This window comes from Pipistrellus kuhlii, unplaced genomic scaffold (assembly GCF_014108245.1).
Source record: "Pipistrellus kuhlii isolate mPipKuh1 unplaced genomic scaffold, mPipKuh1.p scaffold_m20_p_4, whole genome shotgun sequence".
Lineage (NCBI taxonomy): Eukaryota > Metazoa > Chordata > Mammalia > Chiroptera > Vespertilionidae > Pipistrellus > Pipistrellus kuhlii.
Genome location: NW_023425540.1, coordinates 24,866,579 through 24,886,223, shown reverse-complemented (window position 1 = coordinate 24,886,223; position 19,645 = coordinate 24,866,579). Strand labels below are relative to the sequence as shown.

Below are 19,645 nucleotides of genomic sequence, written 5' to 3'. Positions count from 1 at the left end.
AAACTGACAATTCAGCTAAGGGAGGCTGCCTTTGGAATCACACCTCTGATGAGCTGGTGCTCCTACAAAGGCAGTGGTCCTTGGTCACTGCCAGAGAGGGGATTCCAAAGGCAGCCTTGACTGTTCCATAAGGCACTCCTGAGTGTGGCTGTATTCCACCCAGGCCAACAGTTGTTCACCTCCAAGGAAAAGAGTGAATTCCAGGCCCTCTCCATGTGACCCTGTCTCCTTTTAGGGCATCATTAGCCTCTGCTCCTTGGCCTCAGACTATCTGAAATCACCTTGTTGCCCACCCAGCTCACCCCCATTGATGTCCAACCCCTGGTGTCTTTGAAACCACATTCCCAGTCTTACTCCCAATTTCCCCACTACACCTTGGCATTTAATGTTCTTTACAGCACTGGTGACGTGGCTTCCCATATGCAGAAGGGCAGAAGGAGGCTCAGCAGGGATGACCATGAACTTGCTCTCTACTGGGCCCTAGCGGAACACTGCCACAGAACTTGAGGGCCAGACCCAGGTCCTTCTACCCATGTCATCTCCACTACCTCCTGTCCGTCTGTGGGGTTCCTCAGACCTTTCCCTATTGGGGATCAAATGCATTATTAATTTTAAAGTTTTTATTTAAATTTCTGATATTTATAAATTATAATCCACACTTTGCCTTTAAATTTTAATAGATAGGTTAGGATATTTTAGAAGAAATTTGATTTGGAAGGAAAAAACAGAAGTTGTTTATTTTTATTTCTTACATCTATCTGGTTTACTGTACAGATGCTGTTGAAAATATGCAGTGTGTCCCCCAAAAATGTACACACACTTTGAATTATTATAAAGTTGGTGTTTATAAACACAGTTCATTTTCAAAATTTAAAATAATCTGCAGAAATGAATAACTTTTTTGTCAATTCCTGTTTTCAAACTGATGACCCTTCTGGTCCAAGCACTGCTGATAATGCAGAGCAAACATCAAGAATCATTTAAATCCCCCATATTTATTCGCCCTCAATTTGTCAGTTGTTGAGGTGCTGTACTGTAAACTTTATCTTTTATGTATCTCCATAAAAAAGAAGTCTAGTGGCAATTTAAGGTTAAATGTTCTTTGTTCAAAGCTTAGTTTGGCTTCACCCATTATTTCAAATCAGTTAAACCCGAAAAGAAGTGAAAATTAAGTGAGTTAAAGCATGGATACATTTATTGGGACACCCTATATTTAATGTACACTTTCAATGAAATTGCTTTTGAATTTTTGAATAATTATTTCAGTGGAGCACAAATTATATGAACATCTTGATTATTATAAGATAAGGAATGATTCTACTGACAAGAAGACAAGAAAAAAATCAATGCAATAAATACGTAATTTATGAATTATTCTGTCTTCACTTTATTACAAATTCAAACACTGCCCCCTCTCAGAACAGAATGTTCAGACATGCACAGCGATCATTACAGTCCATCCTCTTCCATATGTCAATGACTTCCATGCAAATCATATTTTGTAATGTTGTCCTTAGAAGGTATATTTTCCCAAGTAAGAGGACAAAGCACATCCTATTGAGCAGTTTATAAGCCTGAGTTCCAGATGTTCACTATTCAGACTCTCGGTGTGGGATTCATTTGTTCTCTATTCGTATCCTTGGGCCTCGGTAGGGTGAGGACTGTGAATGGGACAACAGGGCCAGTGGGTGATGATGCCTAGGCTGTGTGGGAGGAGGTGGGCTTTGGGAAGAGGGCCACTTGGTCCACTCAGAGAACCACACAATGAGAGTCTTGAGTGTTGCCATCTCCATTTCCAAGGTCATGGAGGTCACCATCATGCATAGCATTGTCTGGGGCACCTTTGCCCATCAGCACCCACCTTCAGAATGCATGTACTACCCCTTCTGCCGGACCACTGCCCAGAGCTAGGGGTGAGACCAAGCCAAGGCATCACCTGGCCTGTACAGAGCTCACACTCCCTCTCGCTTGGAACGCACTCCAGGTGATGGCCCCACCATAGTAGTCAGCACCTGCCCCCAAACATCCTGACCCAGGTTGCCAGTGCCAGGAGCACATGCTTCTCTGGGCCTCTCACACCAGATGGTTTAGGGACCATCACTGGGTTTCTGTTAGGAGCATTTTCAACCTCAGAGTCACGGGCTGAGTGTCCTGGCCTGGGGGTGCCAGCCCTGCAGCCTCAGCCCTAGGAGCCAGCCTCCTGTTCACTGTGCACTGTGCACCTGAACACTTGACGACTGTACAGTCAGTAGAAATTGTTTACAGCATTACCCCCGTGAAGGTCTGTCTCCAGCTTTATCTTCTTTCAAAGCACAGCATTAACCCAGCCCCTTTCTTTAGCAAGCATCCACCCCACCAAAATGTTAAACTGTCTCTCTCAACCTGGCTTAGGCTCAAATTCACACCCCACACCCATCCCCATCCCCAGCCAGACGTCCTTCTGGAGGAGGTATATACACAGGGCTGGGCCCTTCAGTAACCCTGTTTATATCTGGGCCCATTACCACCAAGGGCACTTTTATTTGAGGGGCTGAATATCACATAATTATGGAACAAATGGTTTTTTCACTGCTTGAGAGGCAGGAAGAATAAACCTGGAATCAGCCTGGGCCTCCTGTTTAAATAAACTAATGTCATCGCTTGGTAGGCAAGGAACCTGATTTTGCCCCCACATTTGGGTTGAGCCCCCTCCTCTGCCTGCCAGTGTTGGGGAGCTGGTCCCAGGCACTCATCTGCCCCCCATTCCTCATTCTTGGCTCTGTGGACCCCCAGGGATCGGTTATCCCCAGGTGTAGTTAGGGGTAGGATAGGGCTGAGTTACCTCAGGGCCACAACTTCCCGCAGATCAACATCAGAGCTCCCCCAAATGTTACAAATCACACCACCACCTCAGGCCCTATCCTCACCTGCCCTCAGCCCCAACCCAGGGCCTCCCCTGTGGCCGCCTGTAGGTCCTACAATCAAGGATACTTCCCAACCTGTGAGAGATGTAACTCCTAGGGTCCTGCACCTGACCTACCAGCGCTGGCCTCCCAGTTCAAAACCACCAGTGGCCATCCGAAGAAATGGCCACCAGAAATGGCCACTGAGTTTGCCTATCCTGGTCCCATGAAGGAAAGGGTGGGGAAGGGTTGGAGAAAAGAATCTGATGTTAAAATAACATTTCCCCCTGTGATTCTGTAGCCTGCCCTTAGGGGCCTGTCGCAGGCCCAAACCCAGGCGATCTATCATAGATCTAGAGTGCTCACGGGCGCCCCCATCCGGGCCGAGGACTGCGCTGCGTCCTCCTTGGCTCAGTCACCACCTCCAGGAAGCCCTCCAGCCAGTTTTTTGAGGAGGAGCGCAGAGAGTGAAGGAGTGTGTGGAAACGACTACAGTTGTGTTGTTAAGCCCTGACACGTCTGGAAATTTTCCTTAAAAAGAGAAACTTCCCTGGCCACTTGCCTGCGGGAGTCCTACGGAGACGCCAGAGGCTTACTCAGGGCTCTCGCTCCGTTTGTCCAAGGGCGTCCCCTCCGGACGCCGCTCGCGAGGCCGGCCTCCAAAACCGGTTCTGCGCGGGTCCCCGGGAGGAGGCCAAGGGTGCGGGTCCCCGTGGTCACGGCCGCGCGGGACCGTCGGGGCCTTTCGGGAAGGCCTGTGCGAACCGAACCGCAGCTACAGAGTGTGTGCGCCACCGCTACCCCGCTGGACGAAATGGGGTGCACGCAGGGGGGATTAGGAAAGGAAGGGGACGAAGGGAAGGCGGGAGGAAGATGCCCGTCCTGGACGCTTGGAGGGCTGCAGAGGAGAGCTGCCCCCCCCCCCCCCACACACACACACCTGCGTGATTGCCTCCATGGAAAACTAGGGAGCCTCCGGGGCTTTCGATTCGCGGTGACCTGCCGGGCCCCTCCACCGCGCACCCCCGCTTCCGCGCGCAGTGGGGCCCGGTATCCAACCAGCACTCCCCGGGAGGGGTCTGGACACCCCGAGCCTGCCCCCAGAGACTGGAGGCCAGGAAGCGGTAAAAGAAGGGAAGCTGGGGAGCTGCTGAGGGGAGAGCTCCAGAGAAGGGCCTGGGAGATGCGAGCATCGAAAAGACTGGGGGGGGGGGGGGGGAGGGACAGGAGCTGAACTGGGGGAGCCCGCCAGGTTGGGGGTCACTTGAATGCAGCCTGGGGCGGAGTGGGGCCTCCTCCAGGAGCTCGGTCCTACAGGCGTGTCGGTGGTTTTTTTTTCCAAGTGGTTTGCACCGCGCCGAACCCCCAGATACTTGATAAACGCGTGCAGAGCGCAGACCCCAGACGGGAGCTCGGACCCCAGACGCCCTCTCCCTTCGAAGGGCAGGAGCCTGACGGTGGCGGGAGAACATGAGAAGGCGCTGGACCTGGGCCTCAGGTTCCCGGCCCTGGGGCGCAGCCTCCTGCAGGGAGTTTCCTGGTGTCCGGCTCTGCCCTCTCCTGCCCCCCCCCCATCCCCCGGGCCAAGCTTCCCAGCTGCGACCCTCCCGGCAATGCGAACCGGATTGTCCACTTCCCTTGTCCTGCTGCTGCTGGGTCACCGCCTAAGTCCAGCCGCTGCCTTAGGACCAATGAAGCGCACACGTGGCGGCGCTGCGCTGGCGGGCGCAGGACAGCATAGGGGGGCGGAGGGGGGTGTAAGCTGAAGGATGTCCCCAGCTCGACCGCTCCAGGGCACTGGAGACATGGGGCGGGGGGCGGGGACAGTTCCCCGTGGAAATGATTGCAGTTATGTGGGAACAAAATACGCGCTCGGAGCCCAGCCTGGCGGGGCTGTACGTGCATTAAGGAGGCTCGGGCGCCAGGGCTCCCCGGGAGAAGGTGGGCAGGGAGCAGGCCCGCCGTGTTCAGCGGGCTCCTCCGGCGCCCGTACCTTTGCCCAAGACCGCCGGCGTTTGGAAGGAGGCGTAAGGGCTACCGCGGTGACAATCTCGGTCTTCCTTCCCCGCAGCGGAGCAGCACCCTGGGCTGACACTGCCTCTCTCTTCCATGCCTCTCCAGCACTGAGCGCTGCTCCGCCTCCCGGGCCACCTACCGGTCCCCGGCTCAACTCCTAACTCACTCCCTAGCCTTCCAAGGAACCCCTTCTCGGAGGCCCCGGGGGCGGTAGGTGTAGTGGGAGCGGAGTGCACTCAGGACCTGCACCCGCGCTGGGCGAAAGCCTTCCCATTCATCCCCAGGCCAGACCGCCGCCCTGCCCGGAGTTAGCAAGGCCTGAACACCGGAGTTTGCAGGGTCCTCCCTCCCCCGGACCACCCCTCCCCTATTAGAATAAGTCAGGGGTTAAATGTCCGCTTTGCCCTTTCTCTTGATCTTGGAGGGAAGGCAAGAACTGCTGGCACCTTTCTGGACCTCAGACCTGCGCTGCTGCAAGCAGTCCCAGCCCCGCTAACTTTGATCAGCCTTATTAATTCCAGCTGCGCCCTATTTGTTTGTCATTTTCCCATTTTCCTCTAGAATCATTATTTATGGCAGGAGGGAGCGGGGGAAGGTGCCTTGTGGTAGAATGAAGACAGGCAAGAGATGTCTGAGAACAGGAGGATGAACGCGAGTGTTTTCCCTAAAGGTCATCAAAAAAGGAGGGGGGGCCCAGAAGGCCTGGTCTCCAGGTTCATTACTCAAAGGCATTAACTAATTACCGGATCAGAGAAAAGAAAAAAATAAATATGAAAATAACCAAAGGTAATTATAGCCCTGTTGTTGACACTAAAGATTAATAATTGATCAGGAGTTACACTGGATAAATTGTCAATTTATCTCCCCACAAGGATGCACGTGCTTGGGTAGCATTGTTTTGTTTCTTCCCTGTGGGCATTTCCAACAGAGATCAACTCCGTTCACATGGGGAGTCAGCCCCAAACCTCAGAGCGGCTTCTTTAAGAATATTACATTTCATTTGTCTTCAGTTTCTTATAGAACGAAGTTACTCTGGGACATCTTAAAAACAAACAACTTTTCCTTTTTACCTTGGGGCCAAACTTAAACAAAAACATTCTTCCTCTTTCCTTGTTCCTGGGATTGCACAGAACAGAGGACAGTGATTTCATAACTCATTTCATTTTTATTATGTTAGCAGGGTAGTCTTCCTTTATAACATCTTCAATTTCTATCTTTCTTAGAAAGAGGGAGACTGAGACCGCTCTGTCCTCCGGAGAGGAAACACAGGCCTACTCTGTGTGTGTGTGTGTGGGGGGGGGGGGGGGGATTGGGGAGTGTTAGTGGAGACTCTCTTTGTAGGAGTAGCAGGTGAAGCATGCAAATGGGGGGGGGGGTTGCAGGTAAAACTGGGGTTATAGGTTTCTTCTCCCTCTCCCACCAAGCGCATATCATTGGATACCATTTCCCTAGAGTTCCAGCCAAGCCAAAGGGAGGGCTGGCCTGGCGTGTGCTTTTATTGTGACCAATAGAAAGTAATTTTCAGCAACTGGAAAATTATATTGTCATAGATTACTTTTCCTTATAGTAAGCCTTTAAAATATCTGCAGGGATTTGTCACATAAAGGTTTGAAAAAATACATCAAAGAGACATGTCTCTTTTGCGATATGTAGAAATTCAAATGGTGTTCATTATAATAGCCACCTATCACAAACGTGGATTGTTCCCAAGATTGCCTCTTGGGTTAACACATTTTAGAAATGTTTGAGATGTTATATTTTGTAAAAGCAGTTAAAAACACATATTTAAAGATCTATTTAAATCCTCAATTTGTACGGGGGGGAAAAAGACGTTTTCCTTGGGATTTCAATGCACTGGATAACTAAAGAAAACCTACACGGTTGATAATCATTGTATATTGCTTTGCTACTCGGGAGAACTTTCTAAAAAAAAAAAATCACTATTTAAATTTGAAAAGGGTTGACTCTGAAAAGAGAAATTGGCTTGGAATGGTTTTTAAACTTATGTCTGTTTACCTCAACTCTAGCAGTGGAAGTTTAGGGCACATTTATAACGAAACATTAAAAAATGAAAGGTCCACTTTACTCTTAGCCTTTTTAATAAATAATTTAGTGCAATTTTAAATGACCCTAAAACTCAGGCGGGTTTTGCGCGCGGCTGCTGCATTCTGTGTTTTGTGAGATTTTTTTTTCCAAGTGGTTTGCACCGCGCCGAACCCCCAGATACTTGATAAACGCGTGCAGAGCGCAGCCCGCAGGAGCTCCGCTGCCCGAGAGGGGGTGCAGGCAGGCGCCCCCTGGACTCCAAGCAGAGCGGACAGGCTCCAGTCCTCGCCCTCCGCTCCGCCCCTCCCCTCCTGCCTCGCATCAGACAAAGGTGGATGAAGTTCTTTTCAAGTTTCAAAGGCAGTGGCTGGGCAGCTTTGCAGAAACAATAACTCTTTTATTGGGAACAAATGTTGACATTTGACGGGCGCGGGAGGCAGCGGCCGCCGGGCATGCGCTCCCGGTGCTCTGGGCAGCGCAGGGCCTCCTGGCCCACCTGAGATTAAAGCGTGAATTCCGATAAATCAGCTCTAATGAACCCCGGACTGCAGAGGGCAGAGGGGCCACGGAGCCGGGAGTGTGACCAGGCCAGCACGCAGCGGCTTGCGTGGCACCGGGTCCCCCGTGTGCCCGCTTCCGGGAACAACTGCATGGTATGGCTGGCGACTGTATTTTTAATTAACTACATTTTAAAGCAAAAATAAAATTAGACCCCATTAATCCTTCTCCAATGAAAGATGCCTCCTCACACCCACTTCCCTTCATCTTAACTAAAGATCTGTATGGCGAAGAGCTCATAAATCACTCTGCATTTCTTTAAAAAAAGATCCCTCTAACCACCTGCACGTTTTATGTTCTTAGTGTACATTTTTTAAAAATCAAGTTCTCCAGGAAGAAATCCAGGTCAGGAGGCAGGGTGGGTAAGTTATGGAAATCTCTGATAATTTGTTGGGCATATAAACATCAAAGAAGATTCGTTAGTCTGGGCTAATCTCCTGAGCTGCTCTGAGTTTTCACCAATTGAAAGGTGCAGTTGTCCCTGAGAATGGGGTCTGTCTGGGGTGTGTGCCTGTGTGGGGGGATGTATCACATGTCCAGGTAACACAATCTTCTGTTCCAAAGGGAGGCAGCTTTTATCCAGGCTACAATTTCTGAACATATGCACGGAGATCAATTTTTGCTGGGGTTTTCTACTCGCACTCGCCACCCTTTATAGAAGATGGAGTGTCTCCAGTATCTTAATGAGGCTGTATGGTCTTTCAGTGTTTAATTTGTTAAATATCATTAACTTTCATCCTTTTCACTGCCGTCTTCAAAATGCTCAACTTGGAATATTACATAAAGCAGGGATATTGCCGCCATGTGTGTTGTATTCCCCGCTGATTTAGGAAAAGATGGCTAATATTAATAAAAGCCAACGGTTTATCAGCTCCATATTGTAATCTAAAAATGCTATCTGGGGGGAGGAGGATCATTATCTTCACAGAAATTCTATGGGGTTTTCTGTCTCAAACAAAAACAAGCAAAGACGCCCCAGCAGCTCCCTGTAACTTCCACAGATAGGCATTTGTTTTCCTCCAGACACACTGCCCCAGTGGCCAGGCGCCCACGTGAACAACCTTCCTGTCCCTGAGAGAGAGCTCAGCTCCAAACCTCTCCTCATCTGTTATTGGGGAGGCAGAAAGGAAAGAGTTCTGGATCCCAAATAGTCACGTTAAGTCTAACCTCCAAAGGGTTATGTATCCAAAGCCAACAAAATGCCTAAGAAGTCACAGAAAATCAAAAACTAAATCTGCTCCTTTCCCCCACAAACCACAACTGCTCTTCCCACGGCCCAGTCAGTGTCCAGTTCACAGCCTCCTAGCTTTGCCTCAAGTACCTAAGATTACTTTCAAATACCCTTCCTAACAAGACCCCAGCAAGAGGCCACTAATTTCTACAGCACAAAAAGCCACTGGAGGGAGATCCGTTTGTCAATATCAACCGGTCCAGCAATTTCCCATCCTCAGACACATGGGCCTATCTGAGCTGGCAGATGTTTAGACAAGATTTTATAAATTGTTCAATATCAGCCCATAATGAACCCCAACTGACCATTCCAAAGCAGCTAAAAGCACCCGGGACGTCCCCCGCTGGGATGCAATAATGTGCTCATGCTGCAGCATTATTAATCATGGAATAAAATAGATGAACCTCTTGAAAAATAAGTGTATGATTGATTAAAGGGCAATCTGAGGAGCTATTATTCTTGTTTTATAACCGTAAGTTATATTCACTCAATTTATCTTTGCAGGGGAAATAAATGATTGTTCATTTCTTTTCTGAAATTATATTATATGAATATCCATATAATGTTGCTGAAAATTAAAGTGACAGGTTTCCTGCTTTTATGATACTAATCAAAGGAAATATGTTACTTGCCTACAAATTCTAGACTTGTCCTATAATTAGATAGTGAGTAACACAATAATGAGGCAATAGTCTAAGGGTGTTTAAGCTTTTCTTTTCCCCCAGGGCAAGGGTGAGAGCCACTGAGAGTAAAATAAACCTCTCCTCCCAGTTTTCACCTTGTGTTTAATGTGAGTTAAACAAAAAGGAGAGTTAAGAAATATTCAGTAAATCTGAATAATCTATGCCAATTTGGATAATGTAAGCTTTAAAGATATTTAGAATAAATAGTCATTTCCATCAGTAATTTATGGTGGGGATGTAACTCTTTATTACCCATGTTACCACAATTTTCCAGTTTACTGAGGAGGTAATAAATAAATATTAAATGAATCCTAAGGTTCAGGGATGTCAGGTCATTTTATTTTGCTAAGCTTAAAAAAAAAAATTTACACTAACAAGTATTTTGCATATTCAGAGAACAAAATTTTAATTTTCTTGCAATACATGTGTATATAAATAATCTAAAAATCACAGGTATCTCCCTACTGCTTATTTCTCTCCCATCTGCCTTTTTATTTTTTATTTTTTTATGAGCAGAAAGTGGAGGTTATTTTACACATTATCTTTAAAAAGCCTGAAGTCAGATCACCTGGGGTGGGGACTGCTGTCACCACTATCACTGGGGCTCTCTACCCAGAGCACTCTTTTAAGAAAAAGAAGCCCCAAACACCATATTGCTGTAGTCTAGTCTGTTTTTATTTACAATTTAAGATATAAATTAGTAAAGAATTATTGTTAAACAACCAACAAAGATTGTATAACCAGCAATGTTCAAATAAAAACCAGGCAGAATTTATTTACAAAAAGTTTAGATTCCATTGCAATACAACTTGCATAAATTACTAGAAGCTTTATATCATTATAAAAATAAATATCAAATTTGTTTCCACTTTTTAAGTACTCAAGTTCTTCAATCACGTTTTATTTCTACTGTGTACATCTTTTACAAATAAATTTTACAGTAAATCCTATCACACCTATAGCATATATACCGTGGCAATGAAGTGATCAATTCAAGATATCCTGAGAAAAAAGATTGTTTTCAAAAAGTCACACATACATTGGGGAAGCTATACTAATGCCAACAAATTCATGTCTATCCAACAAAAGTCTGTTCGGTTCGGTTAGTCTGAGTTGACAGTGCTCTGTGGCTCCTTCCTTTACAGTGGCACAAGATGCGGTCCGGGTGAGCGCGGCTTTTTACGTCTGTGTATTTATGAACTTGGGAAGAAAGAATGGCCTGCTGACTTTTTTTTTTTTCCAAAGCAATTGTGACACCTACCTGTGGACCAAGGAAAAAACCAAATCATCCCAAATCCTTCAATTCCACACCAACATCATCCCATTATAAAAAAAAAAAGGAGTTATTTGAAAGGGTTTGGCCTCTTTCCCACGTTTAAGAAGTGAAATAAGTAATTTTGCCTATTTGTAAAATAGGCATTTCCATCTGGACTGGGGGGGGGGGGGGGAAGCAAGATGGGCCTGATAACAGAGGAGTGCTTCTTGTCTCTCAGTTTTACTATGCAAACATCATCTAGAAAAGGTTTCTGATACCAAGTCTCAGTAACACTTGCTCATCAAAGCAAGTGTCTATTCCGTGTCTAGTGGAGCAAAAGCACTCCGTATTGCACACAATTCCCAGACTGAGAAAACAGCATACATATATATAGAGTGATTCTTCAAAGCAGAACTTGAGCAGAAAAAGAGGGACTCGATAAAAGAAAACCAGTCCTCTCCCACTTAAAGGGAAAAAAAGACCAAGAAGATTGCAATGCTGTCTTCAGACCCCATGACAAGAAGCAAGAAATGGACATTAAGGAAGTTTTCAGAGCAATTGGTGCAGGGAGGATCCCCCAGCGTGGGCAGAAACACCAGGGGGCCCACTTACTTGTATTGCTGTACACACACGGCCCTTCTATAGGTAGGACTGGATGCCACTACCAACCACGGTGCAGCCCTCACTGGCATCTGTCAGGGGAGGGGGCAGTTAGTCAGAACCAACCCCATAGCCCATCTATCTCTCAGACACCACAAAGCCACCAGCCCGCACACCCAGGAAGCCTGCTCCCTGTTTGGGGCAAACAGTGATAGGAGCCTGAGTGTCCACCACCAGTGTCAGAGGTAGATTTTGGTCACATTTCTGAGTTCTCATTTTTTACCCCCTCGAGCTCCTTTTACAGGTCTTATCAGCTCAAGTCTGAATTATGAGCAACAGAGGATATAAAGGGAGAGGAAGGAATAAAGCTCTGGTTTTCCATTTTGAAGAACTAAGGCCCCTGGGAATAAACTGGAACGTTTTGTTTCCTTCCAGCCAAAGGCAAAAGAGAGACTGTTAACAACAGAACACACCAAAGCCGAAGCCCAGACAAACTACAATTCGAATTTCGTGGCAGTCTGTGTTTGGCAAAAACTAAAACTCGCTGCCCTGGCCATCATAAGAAATAAATACTAAGTAAATAGTAAATAATAATGAGGTGGGTCTTATTGCAAGGCAGGGATCCCTTGGTCCTTCCCATCTCCTTTTGGAGTCATCACTCCTGCCTGCCTTCACTTCTCCTAACTTTTAGTCAAAGGGTGGTGCATTCTGTGTTTTTCCTCTCTCTTCTAAGTGACAAAGGTTCCCCCTGCACATCCACAGGTCTCCCAGCCCCTTCCCCCGGTCGCTTGGGAGTGCTGACAACCCCGGCCCTGCTGGCTGTCCCTCCCAGAGGACCCGGGCCCCAGCAGCCTACCTTTCTTGGGCTCATAGCTGCCGCCCGGGGGCCGGTAATGGGGCTCCAGCGGGTGCGCGCCTGCCTTGCCCGCGTCGCTGGCCGCCTTGGGCGCCGCGTGCAGAGCCTCTCCCGGGCCCGAGGCCGCCGCGTTGTACCGCAGGAGCCCCTGGCCCTGCAGCGCCGCGTTCAAGTTCCCGTAGTTTGTGTAGTTGCCATAGAAGGGCGACGTGTAGTAGAGGTGGCGGCCGAGCAGTGGGGACGCGGGGTAGGGAGAGCCTCCGGGAGGCGCCCCCGACGAGGCTGGCGCTGCGGCCGTGGGCAGCCCTGGCGGCGCGCAGCCCGGGCCCGCGCTTGGCTGCTTGAGGTCCGACGTGGCGATCTCGGCCAGAGACCACAGCTTGGGCTTGCTGGCGGGCGGCGGCGCGCCCGGCGACGTCCGGTTGCCCAGGGGGGTCTTGCCACCACCGCCGCTGCCGCCGCCACCTCGGGGCGCGGCCTCGGGCGGGGGGCTCAGCAACGGCGCCTCCACGCCGGTGAGCGGCGACGAGGTCACGGCTTTGGACGGCGCCAGGTCCCGCTCTCCCTCCTCCTCCTCCTCCTCCTCCTCGTCCTCCTCGTCGTCCTCCAGGTCGTCGTACTTGTCCTTGCACTCTGAGCCCGATTCGCACAAGGGGTCCCCGGCGCGGCAAGGCAGCTTCTCCCCGTCGGACTCCGCAGAGCAGGAGTGATCCGTGAGCGAGTCCACGTGCAGGCTGATCCCTGCAGGGACGCGGGCAACTTCTGGGGCGTGTGGGGCAGCCCAGGCCACCGGGGACCCCTCTGCCCCACGTCCCAGTGTATCAGGCTCTCCCCATAATATTCCTCACCTCCACCCAGAACCTACCAAGGCCTATGGTGTGAGCACGGCCTCCCTGAAAAGCACCCGAGGAACCTCTGGGCCCTCTAGCTCGCAGGCCCCCTCCTGCTAGAAGGCCTGCAGCCTCCTCCCCTCTCCCTCCGCTCTGCGCCCCGCCTGGGAAGAAAAACTCCCCGGGACTCCCAGCCCGCCAGGCCTCGCTCACCTTCGTCCTCCGCAGAGGTCTCGGTGCCCTCCTGCGCTTTCTCCAGGCTCTCCTTGCCCCTGGCCGCGTCCCCCTCCTCCTCGTCCTCATCCTCGCTTTTGTTCCTCGGGGCCCATGTCATCTTGTTCTCCTTCTTGAGGCGCCGGCGCGCGTTGGCGAACCAGGTGGAGACCTGCGTGAGGGTCATCTTGGTGATGATGGCCAGCATGATCTTCTCGCCCTTGGTGGGATAGGGGTTCTTGCGGTGTTCATTGAGCCAGGCCTTGAGCGTGGCCGTGGCGTCCCGCGTGGCGTTCTTGCGGTACGCGGGGTCGTTGAGCTGGTACGGGTAGGCCGCGCTGCCATAAGGGTGGTAGCTGATGGCGCCCGTCATCCCGGTCGTGTGCGCGTCGTAGGGCGCGCCCTGGAACCGACAAGAGCCTGGGTGAGTGGGGTTGTGCGGGGACCTGGCAAGGCAACTCCCAAAGGCAACCAACCCACCCCTCGGCCCGCCGTGGCCGCCTTTCCCACGGTGAGTCTCCCGCGGGGGAGCCTCGCTTCCCGCAGCAGCAGAGCAAGAAACAAAACGAAACAAAACAAAAACAAAAGCAAAAAAATCGCAGCGGGTTATGAAGGCCAGCTGTTGATCACAAAAAGCGCCGCAGTTTTATTCCCAAATTTTTTAACGATTTCACTTTCCTAAATGGTCTATATCTCCCTCTGCAATTCCCTGGGCCGCGAGTATAGACGCACGCAAGCACGCAGGGCCGAAGGTAGTTTCTTGATATCTAAATTTTTTTCTGGATTCTCAAGCACCGAAACCTCCCCCATTATCCCGCCCTTATATGGTTAAAAATTCACCCCAGCCCCTGCTCCGCCATTCACCAGTCCAAAGCTCCGCAAATCCAATTTGCAACTCAGAAGCCAGTCACCGTTTCGAATGCTTCAAATACGCGGCAATTAGCATTTTAATTCAGACTTTAACGTTTACATTGGAGGCTTTTTTTTTTTTTTTTTTTGCAGCCTTCACCAAGGTCCCTGCTCCTCGGGGCGCTGCCCTGGAATTCCACCGAGGGCGGGCGGTGTCGACCTAAAAGCTACCATCGCCCGAAACGCTCTCCGCCTCCGGGCCCAGGAGCAGACCCGAGGCGCGCGGGCAAGAGCTGCTTTCGGTGCCCGGAGAACCGAGAGGTACTTAGCGGGCCACAGGCCCGCGGACACGTTTATTCCGAAAGCACAGCCTTCGAGATAGTTTAAGAACCAGACCACGTCGGGCTGGGCCGGGCCCCAGAGACCCTGGCAGATGCTTCGCCCCTCCCCCAACCCAGTGCCCCCCCCCCCCCCCTCCCTCCCCTCCAAGCCCAGCAAGTAACTACTAAGCGCCCGCAGCCGCCCCGGAGGTGCTAGTGGCACTGACCCTCGCTCCCCGTGCCCACAGAAGCCAGCCCCGAGCCCGCTCTGGACCCCTCGCCAAGCTTCGGTGTCCGAGCTAAGGACAAATCACAACAGATCCCGACACCGGCCGGCGTGCTCGCACTTCCTTCCAGGCTCTTTGGGAAGTAGCCTAAGGAAGGCGGCGCGGGACGCGGGTCCCAGCCGGGCTCAGGCACGTCGCCTGCCGGTCGCGTCGCCTCTCCCCCTGGACTTTTGTCCCGCCGGCGGCAGAGCAGCCCGAGCCGGCGACGCCGGAGCCACCGCCCACGGCACGTTCCCCGCGCCCCCGTTCGTTCGCGGACCCCCAGGCCCGCTCGACTGCGCTCCGATCGGGGGTCCCCACGCCCGGTGTCCCGCGTTCCCGCCCGCCCGAGCGGTTACCATGTAGGACGGGAAGCCGGCGGCGGCGGCGGCGGCGTCGGCCGAGTACTGCAGCGGGCTGCCGAAGCCGGTGGCCGCCTGCGCCGTGAAGGCCGCCGAGCCCGGGTAAGGGCTGAACGCGGAGCCCGACGCCGAGCGCGCCAGCTCCTCGCTCCGCGGCGCGGCCAGGGCCGACGCGCCGTACGCCGGGCACGAGTACAGCGCCAGCGAGCCGGGCGCCTGGTACAGGTAGCCCTGCGGGTAGGACATGGTGGGCGCGGGGCCCGCGTCACGCCGAGCAGCGGGCAGGGCTCACGGAGCCCTCCATCCACGCCCGGCCGGGGCGCGGCGCGGCGGCGGGCGCGGGGGCCGCGGGGGCCGCGGGCCGAGGTCGGTCGGCCCGGGCACTAGCCGGGGCCCACAGGCCTGGGGAGCTGCGGGGCGGCGGCGGAGACGGTGGAGGCAGCGGCGGCAGCGCGGAGCCGGTGGGCGCAGCCGCGCGCCAGGCCGGCGGTCGGGGTTTGGGGGAATCTGAAGTCGGGAGTGAGGAGTTGAGGAAGGAGCGCTCGAGTTTCCGAGGGACATTGGAACGCTGAGCTGTCCGTCACGCGCTCATCTGCATATTCGGGCGCCCGCCCCTTCCCGGGCTCCGCCTGCTAGGCCTCCTCCAGCGGCCCGGCCGCAGCTGGGGGAGGAGCTGGGAGCCGGGTGGGGAGGAGAGGGGAGGGGAGAAGGGGGAGGAGGGGGGAGGCGGAGAGGGCGGCGGGAGCGGGGAGAAAGGAGGAGGAGGGAGAGACACGAAGGCTTTTGTGGCATAGTCGCCTCTCGCGCAGCCCCAGCCCGCGGCCGGCAGCCCGCAACCTGGCAGGACCGAGCAGCGCGCACCCACTCCTACCCGCATGTACTCCCAGCCCCCCTCCCCACGCCCGCCCTAGCCCCCCCTTCTTACCCCATCCCTGCCATCCTGTCTCAATCCAGCCACTGGCCCGCCCGCCCAGATCAACTCGAAATGATTAGGCTAGAGGCCGCCTGCATTCTGGCCAGGCTGGTCCGCTTGCGGGACGAAGGGCCTGAGCCCCTCTCTTCACCGGGAATAGGCCCACCCAGGTGACTTCCCTCAGAACCCGTGTCCCAGCGGACAGGTTACTGGGCGATGGGGGACGCTAGATGGTGGCACCGGCGGCCCGAATCTTCCTGGGGGTGGCGTGCGCGGCTCTCACTTGCACCTTGCTGGGTCTACTGTGCCTTACTGTGGGAGGCGCCCCGCGTGGCCTCGAGTCTGGTCGCCTACCCCGCGCCGACCAGCGTGTCCCCGTGGGACCCGGATCCGGGGCGCCTTCGTTGCGAGTTGCCAGCCAGGAGAGTCTAGAGGTGAGCTTTCTGCCCCTGAAGTCCTTGATGAAGACTAGGTCCCTGGGTGTTAGCACTTTGGGATGGGAATGTTTTGTCACTCGCTGCCAGTGCTTCATCATCGAAAGGGGTTTAATTTTGTCTTAATAACTTGAGTTTTCGGCCTTGTGTTGTAAAATACGCAGGGGGATGACTGTCACTGGATAGATGACTTTATCTGAGAGGACAGGAAGCCTCGCTGTCACTTGGGCAGGAAGGAGCGGTCGGCAGCACAGGTAGATCAGGTAACACAGGGCTCCAGAAGAGCCTCGTGGAGCCCAAGAGAGGCTTAGCGAGGGACCGCAGCCTCCGAAAAACCCCACTTCCCATCCCTCTTCTACCCTTTTCCCACCGGGGTCCCTCAGAAGAGAAGGCCAGGAATCACCCCGAAGGGCACTTCCAGGTGCTCCACACGGAACCCGGTGTGTGCAGGCCTGAAGGTCGGCGCCCACCCAACAGGTGCCTCTTCCTCAGGGCCATCTCGGGTGGGTGACTGGGAGGGGGGAACACCTTAGGCGGGAGCTCAGGCCTACAGCTCCCCTCCTCCCACATTGCTTCCGCCCCACCCCAGCCCTGTTGGCTCTGCAGCTCTCGCAAGGGCCTCTTTTATTGGATCCGCGTATCCCTGGGACTCAGAGTCGAGTCGCTCGGGCACAGAGGGAGTCTGCTGTGCATGATCGATAGGCTCCAGTCGCCACCAGAACCTTCAAGGCACAGGCAGAGTTGGATCGCCATCGGATCAGAGGGAACCAGTTGCAGATTGTCCTCCTTGGCCCGCAGGCTTGTGGCTCCTGTTAGGTACGGTCCAGGCAGTTATACCAGCTCCTTCCTCTGCTAACCCCCAACCCATTGGTCCTTCTTCAGCCCCCCATTGCTCCCCAAGCCAGTACTCCTACAAACCATAGCCCTGCCCCCTTTACCCATCAATCTTCACTTTACCCTCTAGCACAGCACCCCCATCCTCTCCCCCCTTCTCCTCCACACACACCACTTCCCAGCACTTCAGGCCACTGCAAGAACCCAGCAGTGGCGCGGTCCAACAATGCTTCCACCCCAAGTAGGACCTCCGAGTCCAGTGCAGGGCCAATATTTTATATCAATTATTGTAGAGTGAAAAAGGAAAGAGAAAGGGAGCCCGAGAGAGGCCCCAGCCACCCTGTGGAGCATGCCTGCGACTGGATCTATGACATTTTTGATCTTTCTAAAGGGAATTCAGCCAGGGAGGAGCCTTAAATGAGTCGCACACACTTGGATGACAAGCACTGGCAGCAACAGATCAGATTGCAGCCATTCAATTTGCTTCCAATTAAACAGTTTAAGTGTAGAAAATCAGGTCTAACTTTTTATTTTCTCAAAAGACAGGTCTTGAGAGAATTTCCATTTCTAAAGACCAATTCCTGCTGTGGTTTCATTAGCATTTGGGGCTGCCCTCCCCCCCACCCACCCATCCCCTTTCCCCCCCACTCCGTCTCTGCCTCCGGGAGGAAAAGAAAACAGCGAATTATTACAAAAACATCCCCAGTTTGGAGCGGGAGCTTAAGCTGGGAATACAGTTGATTTTGACATCAATTAAATACCTAACCAGACAAGTGCACGTGGCTTTGGAGGGTCTCTCCGTCACCCAGGCTGACTCTCCAGAAAACATTGCCTGCTCCCGCTCTGCTCAGTGCTGCTGATTCTAAAGACAGCCTCTTCCTGAGTGTATTTTCCCCCCAGCAATTACACTCCTCCACCGAAATCTAAATTTTCCATACTGCTGCCTGCTACTAATAAAAACCGTCTACCTTGCACTATTAAACAGTCGAATCGCACTACATGCCGTTTTTATTGGTAGTGACTGTAGCAAATTAAAATGCCTACGCAGAGACATTAAAACTCACGGTCTGCATTGTTACTGGAATGTAACTCGGTTTCGATTTAAAGCTCCCTGATTTTGTAAAATCACTTTTCCGTTTCTTAGATTAAAGTTGGCTTGGCTTTCTCTTTTTTGAAAAATCAATCGAAAAGACATGCTGCGGCAAATGTCCAGGCCAGACTCAGTGGCTCCTAGCACGCCCACCTGCGACGGTGACCTGGACTCGCTCGAACTGCGTGTCCAGTCACTGCGGGGAGCGCTGCTCCCGGCGAGCGGGGGCCTGGACGCGTCGCTGGTGGGCGCAGAGGGATTTGAGAGCAAAGGACGGTCTGGTACTCAGCTACTGCTACTTTCCAGTTGCCTTTCGAGCTGGAATGGGAGAAATCGGGCGGCCAAGAGGGGCAAACCTAGGAACTCCCTTGACAGCTCCAGCTTTTACAGTTGCGTGGGTCATGTGCACCTCCAGGTTTAGGATGGGCCCTCCGCTCCCCCGTGAATGCATTTTAAAGCAAGTTTAACTTGGTCACGTTTTTGTTTCTTGTCCCCACAGTGGTCGCTGCACTTAGGACAAGGCGGCATGGACGTGCGCGTTTCAAGAAGCCGACTTCCCCACGGAGTTCAAGCGCTGAGAAACGCCAGAAACGCGGCCAGGGCTTCAGGGCCAACCGGCAAAGTGGCAGTCGCGGGCCCAGGCTCTCTGCAGACGCGGACCTTCCCGGCTTGCCGGGCCGCGGGGAGGCCGGCGGCGCGGGCCCGAAGTCGTGCGCGCGGGCGGCGAGGGGGCGCTGTGGCCCGCGGCTGAGGCCTCCTCCCTGCTGCGGTGGCCCCAACAACGGTCCAGGCTACCGAAGGGCGGTGGGCGTCCCTGCCCTGGCGAGCGACCTACCCCTTTCCACTTAGGTTTATTTCGGGGAGGAACAATTATATCAGGCATTGCAATAAAACTTACTCCACATACGATCTTTGTCTTATTGCCCTAACCTTCGCTGGACTTTTTGTAAGTTTGGTGAATATTTGAGAGCGTGTAATTTTCGTTTTTTGTTTTTCTTGTCAATTAAGATGAATACATAGCTCAGCAGATGTGGCTTCGTGGTTGAGTGTAGATCCACGCACCAAGAGGTCACCGGTGGGATTCCAGGTCAGGGCACATGTCTGGCTTGTAGGAGGGCTCCTTCCCCAGTACCTGGCTTGCAGGAGGCAGCCCATCAATGTTTCTATCTCTTTCTTCCTCTCTCTCTCTCTCTCTCTCTCTCTCTCTCTCTCTCTCTCTCTCTCAAAAAATCAATAAAAGCATTTTTTGTTTAAAACATTACATGTGTCTCCTTTCCCCCCAGTCGTCTACTAATAAAAGATGAGTAACATTTAAGAGTAATTTCAATGTATCAAATTGACTGCATTCCCAATGAAGGCCCCTTTGGTCCCGAGATCCTCCTAGCTGTTTGTAGAGGGCGTGACAGC

General features: G+C 52.6%; 2 protein-coding genes across 10 annotated transcripts in view; one reads left to right on the top strand and one right to left on the bottom strand.

The window, feature by feature from the left end:
• Positions 1-15,375, bottom strand: part of IRX2 (iroquois homeobox 2) — a 34,199-nt gene extending 18,824 nt beyond the window's left edge. The window contains exons 1-5 of one of the 4 annotated variants that reach the window (XM_036409939.2): positions 14,965-15,375; positions 13,171-13,573; positions 12,128-12,868; positions 11,284-11,363; positions 10,070-10,677 (exon numbers count right to left, since the gene is read on the bottom strand). In XM_036409939.2, coding sequence (XP_036265832.1) covers positions 11,311-11,363; positions 12,128-12,868; positions 13,171-13,573; positions 14,965-15,213 — 1,446 coding nt within the window. In that variant the 5' untranslated portion in view covers positions 15,214-15,375 and the 3' untranslated portion in view covers positions 10,070-10,677; positions 11,284-11,310. Of the gene's footprint in view, positions 1-10,069; positions 10,790-11,283; positions 11,464-12,127; positions 12,869-13,170; positions 13,574-14,964 lie in introns of those variants that run through there. The other 3 variants (XM_036409941.2, XM_036409942.2, XM_036409943.2) reach the window with 3 other exon arrangements.
• LOC118703206 lies at positions 15,055-19,147 on the top strand. 6 transcript variants are annotated; one of them, XR_006739665.1, is made up of 5 exons: positions 15,613-16,314; positions 16,479-16,577; positions 16,698-16,791; positions 16,904-17,130; positions 18,738-19,147. XR_006739665.1 is itself a non-coding variant. In XM_045571214.1 (2 exons), the coding sequence occupies exons 1-2, from the start codon at positions 16,111-16,113 to the stop codon at positions 18,987-18,989; spliced, it is 456 nt and encodes a 151-aa protein (XP_045427170.1). In that variant the 5' UTR covers positions 15,714-16,110; the 3' UTR covers positions 18,990-19,147. The 6 variants fall into 6 exon arrangements, 1 of the variants encoding a protein (XP_045427170.1); XR_006739664.1 differs by lacking the exon at positions 16,904-17,130; XR_006739668.1 differs by lacking the exons at positions 16,479-16,577; positions 16,698-16,791; positions 16,904-17,130 and adding an exon at positions 15,055-15,192 and having other exon boundaries at positions 15,922-16,314.
• Positions 19,148-19,645: the final 498 nt, after the last annotated feature.